Source organism: Eubalaena glacialis, chromosome 2, assembly GCF_028564815.1.
Source record: "Eubalaena glacialis isolate mEubGla1 chromosome 2, mEubGla1.1.hap2.+ XY, whole genome shotgun sequence".
NCBI classification, from domain to species: domain Eukaryota; kingdom Metazoa; phylum Chordata; class Mammalia; order Artiodactyla; family Balaenidae; genus Eubalaena; species Eubalaena glacialis.
Window position 1 is genome coordinate 64,578,845 of NC_083717.1, and position 18,980 is coordinate 64,597,824.

The window sequence follows — 18,980 nt, forward strand, 5'->3', positions numbered from 1 at the left end:
AATAAAAAAGTACCAAAGATGCTTTGGGAGGAAACATCTTGCAAATCTTGATTACTGAAGTTCACTTCTAAATTTTGCCCAAAATTAGTACATATGCACATAGGATGGGAGAGAGATGTAATAGGTGCCATGCAGGATGATAGGTACTATAATCAGATATAAGGTAAAGTAGTGATATAAAGGATGAAATTGATTAGAACTTACTGAAAGTCTGCAAAGGTTTCCCAGGGGTGATTCTGGAATAGAGTTTTGAATAGAAAGTTGAGCTCACCAGACTGTCAGTGGGGAAAAGATATTTTAAACAAAGGTAACAATATCTTTAAAACTGTGAGGCATAGAATAGCACAGCAGTTTTGATGAATTGGAAATGATTCAATATAGCTAAAATATAGGATATAAGGATGGAGGCAGGAAGGGAGATAAGTTTGATGAAATAGCCTGGGGTCAGAGAGTTGTGCAGAGAAGATTAGAATTTTTCTTTTAGAGAATGAGGAGCTATTTGAAGTATATTTAGCAGAGGATTTGAATTGGAACTGTGGAAGATGGATTGAAGAGAGGTGAACTGGAGAGAAGGACATAATCTATGAGCCAGTTGAAGTAGTATGGGAGAGTGATTCTGAGTCCTGAATCAAGGTATTTGTAGAGATAATGTGGAATAAGAGACAGATGAAAAGAGGTTTCTGTGATTTGAAAATCTGTTTCCTGTTATCATTTGTAATACTGCTCTTTTCTTATTTCCTTTACTTGCTCAGAATTATTCCTTAGGTCATTGATTCATCAGTAAATCGAATAACAGTTATGTATCAGGCACTGTTAGGCATTGAAGATAGACATTTTAGAGTTCAGGGATCTTACTGTGGAGTTCATAATCTAGTGAGTTGTTCTTTTGTCTGTCCTGCTTCTGGGGATGTCAGACTAGGAAATTTTGACGAAACTTGCTTGCAGAACACCTAAAAAAAAACTGAACAAAATATATTTGAAAGCATTGGAGTACCTTCAAATAAGTGAAGTTTTACAGGGCTTAGATATGTAAGCACGAAACCCAGGGAATTGAGCCCAGCATTCGGGGACTGCTTTGTTCCTAGAGACGTTTCTGTTCTGGTAGAGGGCCGCCAGATTCTGAAAGAGTCAGCCTTGAGAATCTGAGAAGCCTAAAAGGGTTTTCTCCAGATTAAAGAACAAGGAGGAGCCCCCTGGCAACTCCCACAGGCTTTAGGTTGAAGACCTCAAAGGGTTATATCGTAGAGTAAAGGTAAAGCAGAAATAGAGAAGGCATCGTAGGGGCTGAAGCCCAGTTTAAAATAATCTCAGTTCTTGATTGGGTTAAAATAGTGTAGAATTTCCAGCGTTCTTAGCCACCTGCCAATAGCAAATTCAGTCTCCAGTGGAGGAAGAAATCATTCTAGTGCTAAAGTTATCGCTATACTTTTTCATATACAAGCATTCAGTTTTTAACTGAGAAGTTTGTTTGTTTTTTAAGACATACAAGGAAGGAAACCAACATGAATAAGAACCAAGTGAGACAATAGACTATACCAAAGGGGATCCAGATAATGATTTTATCAGACATGAACTTTAAAGTAACAGTGGTTTCAAGAAATTTTTTTAAGTGATAATTTTATTGAAGAACTACAAACTGTTTTAAAAAATCCTAAATTTAGGAAAATTTAAAACTAATTTAGAACTAAAGGAAAATTTTAAAAATTTAGAACTAAAAAGTAGAGTGAAATTAAAAACATTAGCTTTTCACAGTTAGTTAGATATAGCTTAAGAGAAAATTAGTGATGTGGAAGATAAGCCAGAAGAAATAACAGTCTGATGAATAAAACTAAAAGAGGAAAATACAAATAGTGTAAGAGACATGGGGCATAGTAAAAAAGTCTAACATATGTGTAACAGGAATTCTGGAAAGATGTATGTGAAAGAGAGAGAACAGGATAGAAGCTGTACTTGAAAAAAGTGATGGCTGAGAATTTTCCAAAACTTAAAACATGAAACAAAAAAATTTCAACAAGCACACATTTGAGAAGCCCTAAGAATACAAAACATGATAAGAACAAAGACAGCCATATAGTGAGACAAAGACAGGGACTTCCCTGGTGGCGTAGTGGTTAAGAATCCGCCTGCCAGTGCAGGGGACACAGGTTTGAGCTCTGGTCCGGGAAGATCCCACATACCATGGAGCAACTAAGCCCATGCGCCACAACTACTGAGCCTGTGCTCTAGAGCCTGCGAGCCACAACTACTGAGCCCTTGTGCCACAACTACTGAAGCCCGCGCGCCTAGAGCCCGTGCTCCACAACAAGAGAAGCCACTGCAATGAGAAGCCCGCGCACGGCAACGAAGACCCAATGCAGCCAAAAAAATAAAGAAAAAAACCCCAATGAAAACGATATCTGAGAAGCAGGCAGAGATGGGGGAAACAGTACCTTTAAAGAAGCAACAATAAGATTGAAAGTCAGTCTTTCAGGGCAGACAGTGGATGCCAGAAGACGGTGGGGTATTTTCCTTAAAACTGAAGTATGTTATTTGGGCAGTAACTAAATTATTCCCATTGTCACTCAGAGTTGCAGGAATGAATGAAAAGCAATGAACAATGTAAAAAAGTGGGTGAATCTAAATGAATTTTAACAAAATTAGACAAAGAAAAATATCTTTTGTGGTTTAATGTATATGTAGAACTAAAACATGTGAGTACAATAGCATTTAATTCAGGAAGGGATACAGAATTTAAGGTATTGTAATATCTTTGTATTAAATGCCAAGTGATAGAAGATTTTTTTTCTCTGTTAGACATTGATAAGTTAAGAATGTGTCTTATGATTTTAGGATAACCACCAAGTAATAAAAGAATATAAAACTCTCAAGTTAATATAGGGAACAAGTGAAGTAAAAACAACTCTAGTAATACAAAAGAAAGCAAGAAAGAGGAATAAAAGCAATAACAAGAAAGCAGGACAAATAACAAATGGTAAGATGGTTGATTTAATCCCACAAATACCAGTAATTGCATTAAATATAAATAGATTAATTACTCCAACTAGGAGCCAAAGATTGTCAGGCTGAATATAAAATAAGACTAAATCGCTCCTTCTAAGAGAGACTCTTTAAATATAAGCATACAGAAAGGTTAAAAGTAAAAGGATGGAAAAAGATTTAGCAAGCCTTAACAAAAACAAAAGAACTGATACAACTGTATTAGTATCACACTTTAAGCATTGCTAGAGATAAAAAAGGAGTATTTGATAATACTAAAAGGATCAGTTCATCAGAAAGTATACAATTCCAAATTTATAGGTACCTCATAATACAGCCTCAAAGTATATAAAACAAGAAATTGATAAAACTGAAAACAAACATATATTTGCAATTTTAGTGGAATATTTTAATATACCTTGCTGAATAGCTGATAGAACAAGCAGACAAAAAATTGGTAAGGATACAGAAGATGTAAAGCACCCAGAGAATTGGGTGGGTGCTTTTGAGGGTACCTAGTCCTGCCTGCCCTTTATGTCAGAATGCCAATTTCCCTGGGTCTGAAGCCTATATCAAATAAGGATATAGAAGATTTTTAAGGCAAATACTTATCTGACATATATAGATAACTGCAAATTTACAAAATTTGCTTATATACTGGACCATAAGACAAGGGTCAAATTTCACAGTTTTGAAATCACACAGATCTCAGTACCATAATGAATTTATATCAGAAACCAACAACAAGAAGATAACTGGAAAATACTTTATGATTAAAAATTAAGTAATGAATTTCTAGATAGCCTAGAAGTTGAAAAAAATTAGAAAATATATTGGACTTAATATATTACATATTAAAACTTGTGACTAAAGGTGCACTTGAGTCACTAAAGAAGTGTGACTAATGATTTACTTAGAGGAAAATTTTATAGCTGTTAGAAGATTTTAAGGTTGAAGAGCAACGATTAACAAATTGGAAAAAGATCAGCAAACTAAACCAAAGGAAAGTGGAAAGAGGGAAATAATAAAGAAAAAAAAAAGAAGATTAAATAAAAGTGAAAACAAATATATTATGGGAGAGGATCAACAGAGTGAAAAGTAATACTTTGAAATGACTAATAACATTGATATAACCCTTAAGAAATTGGTGTGAGAGAGAGACAGAGAGGGATATAAATAGCCAGAATTCCAATGATAAAGACCACATCATTGTGTATCCTACACATGTTAAAAAGATAGTAGGATACACCAAACAACTTCATGTCTGTAAGCCTTATTAAATGATATGAGAAAATACTTTTCAAAACTGACACAGATGAAATACAAAGTTTAACTCTATAACTATTAAAGAAATTGAATATGTAATTAAAAACCTTTCCATAAAGAATATTGTAAGCCAAAATGGCACCACTGATGAATTCCGCTGACTTTGAAAGAATTATTTTCAGTTTGACATAAATTCTTATGTGGAATAGAAAAAAAGGGGACAATTCTCAACACATTTTTGGGGGCCAGGATAACATTGATTTCTAAATCTGTGAAGGATATTATTAGAAGTGGAAATTGTCAATTTCACTCGTAAATGTAGATTTAAAAGTTCTAAACAAATATATATCCAGCAAGATATATAAAACGATAATACATCAGAACCAAATGGTGTTTTTCCTGTTGCTTGTTACACCTAACCACCTATCAATTTAATTCATCTATTAACAAAAGAAAAAATTCGTGGTGCTCTCAATAGAAATGTAAAAAGCATTTGATAAATTTACATATTCATTCTTGTTAAAAACAAAACAAAACCCTTAGCAAACTAGGTACATATAGAAGGGAACTTCCTGATAAAGGGCATTTACAAAAAAACCAACAGTTAATGTCAAACTTAATGGAAATAGACTGAATGATTTCCCCCTAAGACTGAGAACAAGGCAAGGATGTTTTCTAAGAATTTTTATCAGGAACACAGGCATGTGAGGACATCCAAATGGGAAGTAAACATAGGAAAAGATTTTTCACTTATTAGTCATTAGGGAAAATAAAATTAAAAACATAATTAAATATTCCTAAGCATTCACCAGAATGACTAAAATGGAAAAGACTGACAATACAAGTATTAGAGAAATACTGTGCACCGGAAAGTCCCATACACTGGTGGTAGGTACATAAATTGGTACAACCACTTTAGAAAGCTGTTTGGCAGTATCTTCTGAGGTTATACATGTGTAGTTTATAAGCCTGTGGTTTCACTCTCAAAATGTATATAAATGTTCAACAAGAGTTTTATACAGAAATGTTCATAATGTCATTATTTTTAATGGCCAGAAATTGGAAATAAGTGTAATGTCTATCAATAGTATATAAATAGGTGAATACATTGTATATAAATACTCTGCAGCATTGGTTCTCAAAGAGTTGTTCTTCTCCTACCCCTACTGGTACCATCGACATCACCTGGGCACTCCTTAGAAATGCAAATATAGGATCCCACCCTATACCTACTTATTCACAAATTCTGGATTTGTGGCTTCTGTTTTTAACAAGCTCTCCACGTGATTCTGTTGTATATTAAAGTTTGAGACTTAATCTCCGTAGCCGATTTTGGCATACTTTTTCTGTAAAGGGACCAGACAAATCAGTCTTCTAGGTTTGGGGGGCCATATGGTCTCAGCTCTGCTGTTACATTGAGAAAGCAGCCTAGACAATGCATAAATGAGCAAATGTTGTACTCCACAACCCCAGCCCTACAGCAGTTAAAATGAATGAACTTTAGATGCATCCTACAACATAATGTTGAGTAAAAGAAAAAAAGCCAGATGAAAAGAATATGTATTATATGATTCTATTTATATAATATTTATAAACAGGTGAATCTTATCAGTGGTATTAGAAATTAGGATAATAGTTAACTTTGGGCAAGAGGGTCTGAATCATCATTGGGAAAAGGGGATGAGAAGGGATTTTGGACTGCTAGTAATGTCTGTAAAAATCCATATGCTCGTACTATTTAGTACGCTTTTTATCCATGCTATGAAAAAGAATAGGGAAAAAACTTTCTTACCACTGCCTGGGGGTGACCTTTGTATAGCATTACTTACTTGTGAAATTGTTAATTACGAGGAAAGAATTAAGCATTTACCTTTCCCAGTTAGAATGACTGTAGTTTATAGTAGGGTCCACTTTTTCTTTACAGGATAATGATAATACGGAAAGAATGATAAAATTACAAAATCACTATTTCACAAAACCAGCATATTTGTAGAGAAGTATGCAAGTGTAATCAGTGAATACTAAAACCATCAGATGAACAGGATATTTATTTGGTGCCTAAATATCAGTGCAATGTAGAAACGTAACTTCTTTGTTCTCGGGGCATCTTTCTGACAGTTTAAAAGTAAAAGCATCACAGAGATGAATAAAAGAAGATTTCCTAGTATAGAGATTGAGGAAGGACCAATGGGGGCTTCATAAGAGAGTTCTGAATAGTTGCTAGTATGTGAGCTTTGAGTTATTTAGTCTTGAAATTTGGGAAACTACCCTGCCCCCACCTTTTGAAAGGTGTTGTAAGAGTTTTATTTTGCCGAAGTTCAGTGTGTATGAATTCCATATGATTTATATCAGTGATCACTGGAGGTGATAGTTTTCCACTTTTCCCAGACATTGTTTCATTAAATTCATTGTTGACGATCCAGCAGTTCTTTTTGATGGCTTAGAGTCGTGTGGGAGAAATTAGGCTTTTTCATTTTATATTTTTCCTTAGTGCAGTCATCAGATAGTGTGGCTAAAACAAATCCAGCCCTAAATTCTCATCTGAGTGGAATCACAAATAGGATTCTAACCAGAAAATTTGGTTGCATGTACTTTTAAAAGAAAACAGACATACCCTATATCGAGATTTTATACAAGTGAAATTTATACATTCTTCCATTGTGTGGATTAGTGATTTAAAAGAGAAAAGTTTAAACAATTCTTTTAATCCTGGTAAAAGCTTTTTAGTCCTTATTCTCACATTCCTGTTATTTTCTGCAAGATGAATATATTGTTAATATGTTATTTCCTAGGAGGAATATAGAGCTGAAGGTATCAGCTGGCACAATATAGATTATATTGATAATACCTGTTGCATAAATCTTATTAGCAAGAAACCAACAGGCCTGCTCCATCTTTTGGATGAAGAAAGCAAGTGAGTATGATTCTTTTCAGTTCTGTTATTGGCCATTTGGGCTTTTCATGTCTTCGTAAGCCCTACATTTTCTTCTTAACATTATTAAGTAAAGAGCCAAAGTTTCCCATGTTGTATGCCGTTTTTGTGTGTGTTTGTGTGTTTCTAAGAAAATTGGATGGACTTCGCTATAGAACTCATTTTTTCCTTGAGTTTTTCCAGATTTCTTCTACAGAGTCACTTTGATGTTAGATTTGTTGGTTTATATTTATTTTTTGTTTTTGTTTTGTGTTCCTCTCTTCTTGAATTAAGTTTGTGTATGCGTGTTTTAAGAATGGGTTTATTTTAAATTTTTATTGGCGTCTAGTTGCCAACTAGATGCCAATAAAAATTAACTTAAAAAAAAGTTTTTTTTTCCCCAGTTAAAGAAGGTCCTTTTTATTTTTGCAGTGTCATTCCATACAAAAGCAATAGAAAGATAACAGTCTTAACAAGAAGTTTACAATTGAATATTTGAACAGAAAATCTGTACACATTATCATTTACAGCAATTTTACGTGGTAAATTAACTGATTGTAAAAAAAAAAAGGTCTTTCTAAATCCTTCTGCTGTCTTAACTCTTGGAGTATTATAGGTAGAAGGCCTACTTAGTGCTATTTACAAGTAACAAATTAAGACTGTATAACTTACATAAAGCCCATTAACTTACCAGCTCAATTTAATATCTTTGACTATTCAGTGCTCTTAAAAAAAAAAGTTTTATATATGAGATGTGTTTGCAGTTTTCCTGTTTTGCAGAAGAGAAGATAATAATAGATTCGTGATATCTGCCATGGCTGTGCAGGTTTTAAGTGGCAACATATGCTAGATATTTGCCATCCCTTGATAACACTGTTCAATATACTAAACTTATATGTATGCTTCAGAAATGAAGCTTCCTATAGCATCCTCCAGAGTGTTCCCAGTGCTCTATAAAGTATTTATAGTTTAATTATCCTAAGAGATGGCAAACCTAGAATTGGAGAAACCAAAGTGGTGAAGTGTGTGTTGGTTTTCTGTGACTCTTTAGTAAAATATTTAGAAATTGAATTAGTTCACCTGATTCCTAGCTTAATATTATACTCATTAAACTACAATATAAAATATTAAGCATTTACTATCATAGGATGACTATATACCAGGTTTGTGTGGGACAATCTAAAGTTTATGCCTGTTGTTCACTTTAGTTATTAAAGGTGCCTACTTTTACTCTCAGAATATCCTGGTATGTATGGTAAGTTATATGTCACCCTGTTAATATGCCATAAACACAGAATTGCTACATAAAATTATAAAGTAATATGGCAGAATGCAAAATATATTGGAAAGGAGACTGCTAACAGTTACATCTACCCACTCTATCGCCAGTCTATCACATTTATTTCCATTAATCTAAATGAATTAAATGCAGCCAACACAAAAAATATTTTAATTTTATGTCCAAAGTCGTGAAAGTTTCTTGTATTGCTCTATGTGTCCTGAAACATACATTGTCTCTTATAAAATTGTAAGGTTATTAGTTCTTAACTCAGCCTGCATACCTTACTTCTGGTGTATTTTACTTTGGAAAGCGTCATAGGTGATTTTTGATATTTAGTGTTGAGACCCATTATGGTAGATATTGAAATGATAAGCAGTTCTTTTTGTTTGAGCTATATTATGGTAAAAGAACAAGAAAGTTTAAGCATTCGAGGAAAAGATCATATATGTAGTAAATGATGGACTTGAGATTCAAACTCAAATATTCAAATTCAAATACCTGGACTCCAGGTATTTCTAACTAAGCTTTATTTTTTTTTTTAACCTGAGCTTTTGTTTTCCTTTTTTATTGAGGTAGCATTGGTTTATAACATTATATAAGTTTCATGTTTACAACATTATATTTCTACTTCTGTATACCCTACAGTGTGCTCACCACCAAAAATTTATTTTGCATCTGTCACCATACAGTTGATCCCTTTTACCAATTTTGCCTTCCCCCCTGCCCCATCCCCTCTGGTATATAAAAAACTCATGAGCAAACAAAAACAAAATAAATGAATAAACCAAACAAAAACAAACACGTAGATACAGAGAGCAGAGTAATAAGCGTGTGTTTTGAAGTATTGTCCTGTATTGCTTCACCATAATACTTAGGCTGTAGAGTCAGAAGTTCAGGGTTGTATTCCAACTCTATTAACTACGCTTAGCAAATCTCTTAGTATCTTTGGTCCTCAGTTTTCTTGCATGCAAAGAGGAAATGATGATGATAAATTATAATGCTGTGTGCTGTATATCTTATGGTGGTTGTGAGCAGCAAATGAGCTAGTGGATATATAATTAAAACATGAGTAGAGCAAAGGGGTTTTGTCTGGTCTGTTATTCTTTAAGCAAAATGTCATTGAGTGCACATCTTATTGTATAAAGACCATCTTTACGTGGTCAGTTGGTACCTCACATAAATGTAAATATTACCCCATGAAGAGAATGGCACCTCTTTGCTGTTACCCAAGAGCTTCTGAGGTTAAGCCACATGGCCAGAAATTACAGGGAGACAGACTTTGGCTCAGTATAAGGAAGAACTTTCTAATCATTAGAGCTGATTAGCAGCTGCTTCATAAAGTAATAAAATTTCTCATTATAGTAATTATTTTGCATTATCTGTCAGGGTATTATTGTAGGTAGGAGATTGGACTGAATAACCTCTTAATTATCGCTTCAATTATGCTTTTATATTAGTTCTCCATAAAAATTTTTAATAAAGCATAATATTACTTTCCTTTCTTTGTAAGTCAGTCCTTCAGTCCTATTATTACCTCCCCTTGTAAATGGACCAGCTTTGTCTCTATGCTTTAACACTCCAGAAGATGCAAAGGCATGAAATATTTTCCCTCTGTCATGTACCTACAAAGAGAGGTTGAAAATAAATTAGTCTCATTTAGGAAGAGCTGTTTTGGGAATCACTTTGAGTATTTTTCCTCTAAAAATATTTTGTTCTGTAGGGAATACATTACATGAAATATATCCTTAGTGGTGTTCCTGCTTCATTCAGTGTGTTTGTAGTGCTTTAGATGCATGGGTTGGAAGTTAGAAGTCTTATTTAATCTTGTCTTTGCTATCTACTGGCTGTTCAAATTTTATAAACTAGATTCTAAAGGATGCAGTGTGGAATTTAGAAAGGAGGAATGGTGTAAGCAAAGTTAAGAGTGTTATCAGTCTTTTCTATAGTACTTAGTGTGATCTGCTGACAGCAGCACTGGCTGCACCTTGAAGGTTGTTAGAAGTACAGACTCTCATACTTCCACCCCAGATTTCTTTTTCTTTTTTCTTTTTTCTTTTTATGGCCGCACGGCATGCAGGATCTTAGTTCCCTGACCAGGGATCAAACCCGTGTCCCCTGCACTGGAAGTGCAGAGTGTTAACCACTGGACAGCCAGGGAAGTCCTACACCCCAGATTTCTTGAATCCGAATCTGCATTTTAACAAACTGAAGTTAAGATCAGAGCATTCATTTAGGACAGCATTTTATCAATCTTGCCTGTTCATAAGAATTACCTGGGGAAACTTCTAAATAGTACTGATGTGTCACCAGCCTAGCATCAGTTCAGTAGAATCACAGGAGATGGGGTACAGGCATTGGTATTTTTGAAAACTCCCAGAGGTACTTCTTATATGCAAAGAAACACTACTCTAAGGCTGCCCCTGCAGGTAGCCTTTGGGGAACACTAGATGAAGAGCTTTGAAATGCACAATGTCCGCTCTGACTCTGTTCCAAGCCCTTTTGCTTGGTTATGTAGTATGTATCCACAAATGTTTGTTGAATGCAGGACATGTGGAGAGTTTTTCTTTCCATCTTTCCTTGTTTGGAATACAAATTGTTCTCGTATCTGTCCTCCTTCCTTTCAAAATTTCTTTTCTCCATTCAAAAGTAAGAGAAAAACAAATCATAAGCTTTTTGATTACTCAGAGGATTAGAAGGTAAATAAACTTTTACCTAGAGACAATGAGGTGAGCATCCTTCCTGAAAAGAAGCATTCTGCTGTGGAGTAGTGAGTGGTAAGTTTGCAGAGGTTGGGTTGGTCTAGGCTTAGGAGCTTGGATTCCAGTTTTCCAGAGTAGGAGAGGCACACAATTAAAGCACTATTGTAGGAAAATTTATTTTGATAGTTCCGTTTGGTGACATGAAACAAAGTAAAGTTAGAATCGCTGAGGCTACTGTAGAGGCTGTTGCGGTACTCTCTGAAATTGTTTAAGAGTTGTAATCCATTCTAGAATGGCTGAGAGTTCTGGATAGGAGAGGAAGAGCCTAGATAGTGGAGATATTTTGAGGATGGGATAGTATTTGAATGCAAAAGCAGGCCTAGTTGACTAGGAAAATGGCAGTGTTGGCAACATAAAAAAGTAGGTAACATTTATATCATCCCTATAGGATGTCAGCTAGTGTTAGGTGTTTTTAACTAGTGTTTAATTCTACTAGCACTCTGTTACCTCATTTCACTCATTTTATGTATTAACAAACCAGTTCTTAAAGAAGGTTGTACCTAGCTTGCCCAAGGTCACAGACAGACTTGGTAATCTAAGCAATGACTGTCTGACATCAAAGATCATTCTCCTTCCTGATTCCAATTCGTACTATGTAATTAACCATTTTCGTTGTAATTTTAGAATAATTTTTACGCATTAGATATCGTATTCAGCATCTTTACAATCTCATGTCACATTATTTTTCATTATTTCAGCTACTGTTAAATAAAACTATTCTCTGAAAGATACTTGCCATGTCCTTTTTATTTGTCAGTGATTATTTTCTGTATTTGAAACTCCTACCCAACCTTTAACGTCTAGCTCGTAATTAATTGCCTCCTTTATCCTCTGTGAACCTTTCCATTGTTCCCAACTAGAGATTTCTTTCTCTTCTGAAGTTTTATATGCCTGTACTACTATTATGTAGTTACTTCTTAATATTATTTGAATGATTCCCAGATATGAAATGCTCATCAGTGAGTATAAACCCATTGATGTATATTTGAAATAATCATAGATATAATATAAAGCTATACAGTAACTGGTGTAGGTAAGAAAATTACTACTTAATTCATACATGAAGAAAAAACAAAAAATGACAGTGATTTAAAGGACCTGTCCAAATTGAGAGATCATTCCCTTACTACAAGTTCTTGACCCCAAACAACATATGATTTGGTTTTTATTATTCTTTGGGTTTTATGGTAGTGCAGCACACTGTGACCTAAGCTAAATATCCAAAGACCTGAGTTATTTCTCACTTCTGCCACTTGCAAAGTGTGAGTTAGGCAAATCACAACTTTTGAGCTCTCATCTACAAAATAGGAATACCAATTCTTGTTTTACTCATTTTTCAGCTTGTTATGAGAATTTATTTAAGTGAAAACTCTCTGTAATTTGCTAAATGTGTTAGATGGGAATGTAATTAAAATGTATTTTAAAAAACTACTGTATTAACTGCTGCATCTTTCTTTAGTGTTTTTGTTTTTATTTTTAATTCAGCTTTCCACAGGCTACAAATCAAACACTGCTGGACAAATTTAAGCATCAACATGAAGAGAATTCTTACATTGAATTTCCAGCTGTGATGGAGCCTGCTTTTATCATAAAGCATTATGCCGGGAAAGTGAAATACGGGGTAAAGGTCAGTAAATTTCTCACTGAATATGCCTTTAGGGCAGAGGAGTGTTCTTAACTATATCCCCATCCCTGTCACACTACCCTCTTTGTAGTTGGTCAGTAACAGTGGGAGATAGTTTAAGGATACTACTAAAAATTCATACTCTACTTTACAGTATTCTACTGTCATTAGAAGATGGTTTTGTTTGTTTCCTCCTGCAGCTAAAATTGATTTCAGCCCATTCTGTATGTAATAGCCTATTTATTTATATTCTGGTTTTTATTTTCTAATTTTTTTAAATTTAATTTTTATTTTATACTGGGGTATAGTTGATTTACAATGTTGTGTTAGTTTCAGTTGTACAGCAGATGTACAGGTGTACAGCAAAATGGTTCCCATACAGGTTATTACATAATTGTAATGGCCTTTTTAGATCTGAAAGAATAGTTACCATCAGTACATCTTAAACCCACTAGTTTATCTATGTAGTTGGTTGAATTTTCCTCTTCTCTACATCCATTAGGCCTGACAGGCTTCATGTCTTCATATACCATTGGGTATTTGTGAGCTTGTACTCCTAATGAATATGTTGAAACTATTTTTTTTTTCTTTTTTTTTTTATACAGCAGGTTCTTATTAGTCATCCATTTTATACACATCAGTGTATACATGTCAATCCCAATCGCCCAATTCATCACACCACCACCCCCACCCCCCCGCAGCTTTCCCCCATTGGGGTCCACACATTTGTTCTCTACATCTGTGTCTCAATTTCTGCCCTGAAAACCAGTTCATCTGTACCATTTTTGTAGGTTCCACATATATGTGTTAATATACGATATTTGTTTTTCTCTTTCTGACTTACTTCACTCTGTATGACAGTCTCTAGATCCATCCACGTCTCAACAAATGACCTAATTTCATTCCTTTTTATGGCTAATATTCCATTGTATATATTTAGCACATCTTCTTTATCCATTCGTCTGTCGATGGGCATTTAGGTTGCTTGCATGACCTGGCTATTGTAAATAGTGCTGCAGTGAACATTGGGGTGCATGTGTCTTCTTGAATTGTGGTTTTCTCTGGGTATATGCCCAGTAGTGGGATTGCTGGATCATATGGTAATTCTATTATTAGTTTTTTAAGGAACCTCCATACTGTTCTCCATAGTGGCTGTATCAGTTTACATTCCCACCAACAGTGCAAGATGGTTCTCTTTTCTCCACACCCCCTCCAGCATTTGTTGTTTGTAGATTTTCTGATGATGCCCATTCTAAGTGGTGTGAGGTGATACCTCATTGTAGTTTTGATTTGCATTTCTCTAATAATTAGTGATGTTGAGCAGCTTTTCATGTGCTTCTTGGCCATCTGTATGTCTTCTTTGGAGAAACGTCTATTTAGGTCTTCTGCCCATTTTTGGATTGGGGTGTTTGTTTTTTTAATATCGAGCTGCATGAGCTGTTTATATATTTTGGAGATTAATCCTTTGTCCGTTGATTTGTTTGCAAATATTTTCTCCCATTCTAAGGGTTCTCTTTTCGTCTTGTTTATGGTTTCCTTTGCTGTGCAAAAGCTTTGAAGTTTCATTAGGTCCCATTTGTTTACTTTTGTTTTTATTTCCATTACTCTAGGAGGTGAATCAAAAAAGATCCTGCTGTGATTTATGTCAAAGAGTGTTCTTCCTATGTTTTCCTCTAAGAGTTTTATAGTGTCCAGTCTTACATTTAGGTCTCGAATCCATTTTGAGTTTATTTTTGTGTATGGTGTTAGGGAGTGTTCTAATTTCATTCTTTCACATGTAACTGTCCAGTTTTCCCAGCACCGCTTATTGAAGAGACTGTCTTTTCTCCATTGTATATCCTTGCCTCCTTTGTCATAGGTTAGTTGACCTTAGGTGCGTGGGTTTATCTCTGGGCTTTCTATCTTGTTCCATTGATCTATGTTTCTGTTTTTGTGCCAGTACCATACTGTCTTGATTTCTGTAGCTTTGTAGTATCGTCTGAAGTCAGGGAGTCTGATTCCTCCAGCTCCGCTTGTTTCCCTCAAGACTGCTTTGGCTATTCGGGGTCTTTTGTGTCTCCATACAAATTCTAAGATTTTTTGTTCTAGTTCCGTAAAAAATGCCATTGGTAAGTTGATAGGGATTGCATTGAATCTGTACACTGCTTTCGGTAGTATAGTCATTTTCACAATGTTGATCCTTCCAATCCAAGAACATGGTATATCTCTCCATCTGTTGGTATCATCTTTAATTTCTTTCATCAGTGTCTTGTAGTTTTCTGCATACAGGTCTTTTGTCTCCCTAGGTAGGTTTATTCCTAGGTATTTTATTCTTTCTGTTGCAGTGGTAAATGGGAGTGTTTCCTTAATTTCTCTTTCAGATTTTTCATCATTAGTGTATAGGAATGCAAGAGATTTCTGTGCATTAATTTTGTATCCTGCAACTTTACCAAATTCATTGATTAGCTCTAGTAGTTTTCTGGTAGCATCTTTAGGATTCTCTATGTATAGTATCATGTCACCTGCAAACAGTGACAGTTTGACTTCTTCTTTTCCAATTTGTATTCCTTTTATTTCTTTTTCTTCTCTGATTGCTGTGGCTGGGACTTCCAAAACTATGTTGAATAATAGTGGTGACAGTGGACATCCTTGTCTTGCTCCTGACCTTAGAGGAAATGCTTTCAGTTTTCACCATTGAGAATGATGTTTGCTGTGGTTTGTCATATATGGCCTTTATTATGTTGAGGTAGGTTCCCTCTATGCCCACTTTCTGGAGAGTTTTTATCATAAATGGGTGTTGAATTTTGTCAAAAGCTTTTTCTGCATCTACTGAGATGATCATATGGTTTTTATTCTTCAGTTTGTTAATATGGTGTATCACATTGATTGATTTGCATATATTGAAGAATCCTTGCATCCCTGGGATAAATTCCACTTGATCATGGTGTATGATCCTTTTCATGTGTTGTTGGATTCTGTTTGCTAGTATTTTGTTGAGGATTTTTGCATCTATATTCATTAGTGATATTGGTCTATAATTTTCTTTTTTTTGTAGTATCTTTGTCTGGTTTTGGTATCGGTGATGGTGGTCTCATAGAATGAGTTTGGGAGTGTTCCTTCCTCCGCAATTTTTTGGAAGAGTTTGAGAAGGATGGGTGTTAGCTCTTCTCTAAATGTTTGATAAAACTCACCTGTGAAGCCATCTGGTCCTGGACTTTTGTTTGTTGGAAGATTTTTAATCACAGTTTCAATTTCATTACTTGTGATTGGTCTGTTCATATTTTCTATTTCTTCCTGGTTCAGTCTTGGAAGGTTATACCTTTCTAAGAATTTGTCCATTTCTTCCAGGTGTCCATTTTATTGGCATAGAGTTGCTTGTAGTAGTCTCTTAGGATGCTTTGTATTTCTGTGGTGTCTGTTGTAGCTTCTCCTTTTTCATTTCTAATTTTATTGATTTGAGTCCTCTCCCTCTTTTTCTTGATGAGTCTGGCTAATGGTTTGTCAATTTTGTTTATCTTCTCAAAGAACCAGCTTTTAGTTTTATTGATCTTTGCTATTGTTTTCTTTGTTTCTATTTCATTTATTTCTGCTCTGATCTTTATGATTTCTTTCCTTCTGCTAACTTTGGGTTTTGTTTGTTCTTCTTTCTCTAGTTCCTTTAGGTGTAAGGTTAGATTGTTTATTTGAGATTTTTCTTGTTTCTTGAGGTAGGCTTGTATAGCTATAAAATTCCCTCTTAGAACTGATTTTTCTGCATCCCATAGGTTTTGGATAGTCGTGTTTTCATTGTCATTTGTCTCTAGGTATTTTTTGATTTCCTCTTTGATTTCTTCAGTGATCTCTTGGTTATTTAGTAACGTATTGTTTAGCCTCCATGTGTTTGTGTTTCTTACGTTTTTTTCCCTGTAATTGATTTCTAATCTCATAGCGTTGTGGTCAGAAAAGATGCTTGATATGATGTCAATTTTCTTAAATTTACTGAGGCTTGATTTGTGACCCAAGATGTGATCTATCCTGGAGAATGTTCCGTGCGCACTTGAGAAGAAAGTGTAATCTGCTGTTTTTGGATGGAATGTCCTATAAATATCAATTAAATCTATCTGGTCTACTGTGTCATTTAAAGCTTCTGTTTCCTTATTTATTTTCATTTTGGATGATCTGTCCATTGGTGTAAGTGAGGTGTTAAAGTCCCCCACTATTATTGTGTTACTGTCGATTTCCTCTTTTTCAGCTGTTAGCAGTTGCCTTATGTATTGAGGTGCTCCTATGTTGGGTGCATATGTATTTATAATTGTTGGGGCTGGACTGGGGCTACTCTTCATTGTGGTGCGCAGGCTTCTCATTGTCATGGCATCTCTTGTTGCGGAGTACAGGCTCTAGGTGCGCGGGCTTCAGTAGTTGTGGCACGCGGGCTCTGGAGCACAGGCTCAGTTGTTGTGGCACCTGGGCTTAGTTGCTCCGCGGCATGTGGGATCTTCCCGGTCCAGGGATCGAACCCATGTCTTCTGCGTTGACAGGCAGATTCTTAACCACTGCACCACCAGGGAAGCCCTTGCCCATTTTTTGTTTGTAATTGATGAGCCCATTACCCTTCAACCACTTGATGTTTAAGCCTGCTGTTTAAGAGAGTTTCTAAGTAATGCAGTGACGATGTGGAGAATGGTGGAGCAATACGTTTTCTCCTGGATCTTGAGGTGAGAGTCAGAATTAAGATCACTCATTCATTCATCACTGATTCATTTATTCAGGAAGTACTGATATTTATTAAACACAGAACACATGTCAGACCTTGTGCTTGGTGTTCAGAATGATCTAGTGAGAAATTAGCAGACATGTTCCTGGCTCTGTATACACATATACATATATGTGTCTATGTTTAATTTAGATAAATGGAGTTATGTGTATAAATAAATGAATGGGTTTTGTGAGAGAAAGTAGTGAAATAGTGGATTTTGAATTTGTGGATCCACCAACACCTCTTTGAGAAACTCAAAATTTGAGAGATGAGCTGAAGTAAATGTTACCTTGGTGAGGGGTTGGGATGGTGAATATTATAGGCCATGAGATAGGACAGAATTTAATATGTTAAAATAATTGAAACAGGTCAGTGTTACTAGATTATAGTGATCAAGGAAAATAGTGGCATGAAATGAATTCAGAGAATGGACAGCAAGTTAGTTCTTCAGGCCTTCTAGACCAAGTTAAAGGAGTTTGGTTTTTGTTGATATTATTATGAGGAGCCATGAAAAGATTTTTAAGCAGAGGATATGATGTGTGTTTTTAAAAGATTGATTTCTTGGAGGAGAAGGAATAGCAGAGGGAGAGATTGGGAGCTGGGAGATGAATTAGATAGCTTTTTTAAATAGTTGAGGTGAAATGTTAAGGTAAACTGGACCACTGAGATGGCAGTAGAGATGGAGGAGATCTAGATGATTACGAGATATTTTTTGGAGGTACAGTCAGTAAACCTTATTGATGAATTCCAAGTAAGTGATCTCTGGCTATAGCTGATGGGTGAATTTGAGGTGCTATTTCCTGAGGTGGAAAAGACAGGAAGGAACAGATTTTAGAACAAACATTAAGAATAACAGAGTAGAATGGTGGTTACTAGGGGGTGGGGGAATCGAGGAGATGCTGGCAAAGGATACAGACCTGCAGTTAAATTCTGGAGATCTAATGTGCTACATTGTAATTATAGTAAAGATTGTATTTATAGTTAACATTGTGATTATAGCATTGTCTTCAAAGTTTTTAAGAGACCAGATCTTAAATGTTCTTACCACAAAACAAAAAAATGATGATTATATGACATAATGGAGGTGTTTGCTGACTCTAAAGTGGTAATCATATTGCAGTATGTAAATGTATCAAATCGGTATTTTGTACACCTTAAACAATGTTGTGTGTCAGTTATATCTCAATTTAAAAATACAGTCTAAAACAAAAACAAAAAAATATTCATTCATATTATCAGGTAGGTTGAAAGTAAATAAAAGGATGGGAAGAAGACACACCAGGCAAACACTAACTAAAAGAAGCTGGTATAATTACATTATTATCAGACAAGATAGACTTTAAGACAAGAATTATTATTAGAGATAAATAAGCACATTTCATAACAATAAAAGGGACCAGTTCAACAGAAGACATATGAAAAGTTGTATGTACCTAATGACTTCAGTT

General features: G+C 35.1%; 1 protein-coding gene across 9 annotated transcripts in view; it reads left to right on the top strand.

Annotated features, from left to right (window-relative positions):
* Positions 1–18,980, top strand: part of MYO9A (myosin IXA) — a 279,267-nt gene that overhangs the window by 98,879 nt on the left and 161,408 nt on the right. For all 9 annotated transcript variants that reach the window (XM_061180112.1, XM_061180113.1, XM_061180111.1 and 6 more), the window contains 2 exons: positions 7,035–7,156; positions 12,680–12,821. In XM_061180112.1, the coding sequence (XP_061036095.1) occupies positions 7,035–7,156; positions 12,680–12,821 (264 nt within the window). The remainder of the gene's footprint in view (positions 1–7,034; positions 7,157–12,679; positions 12,822–18,980) is intronic.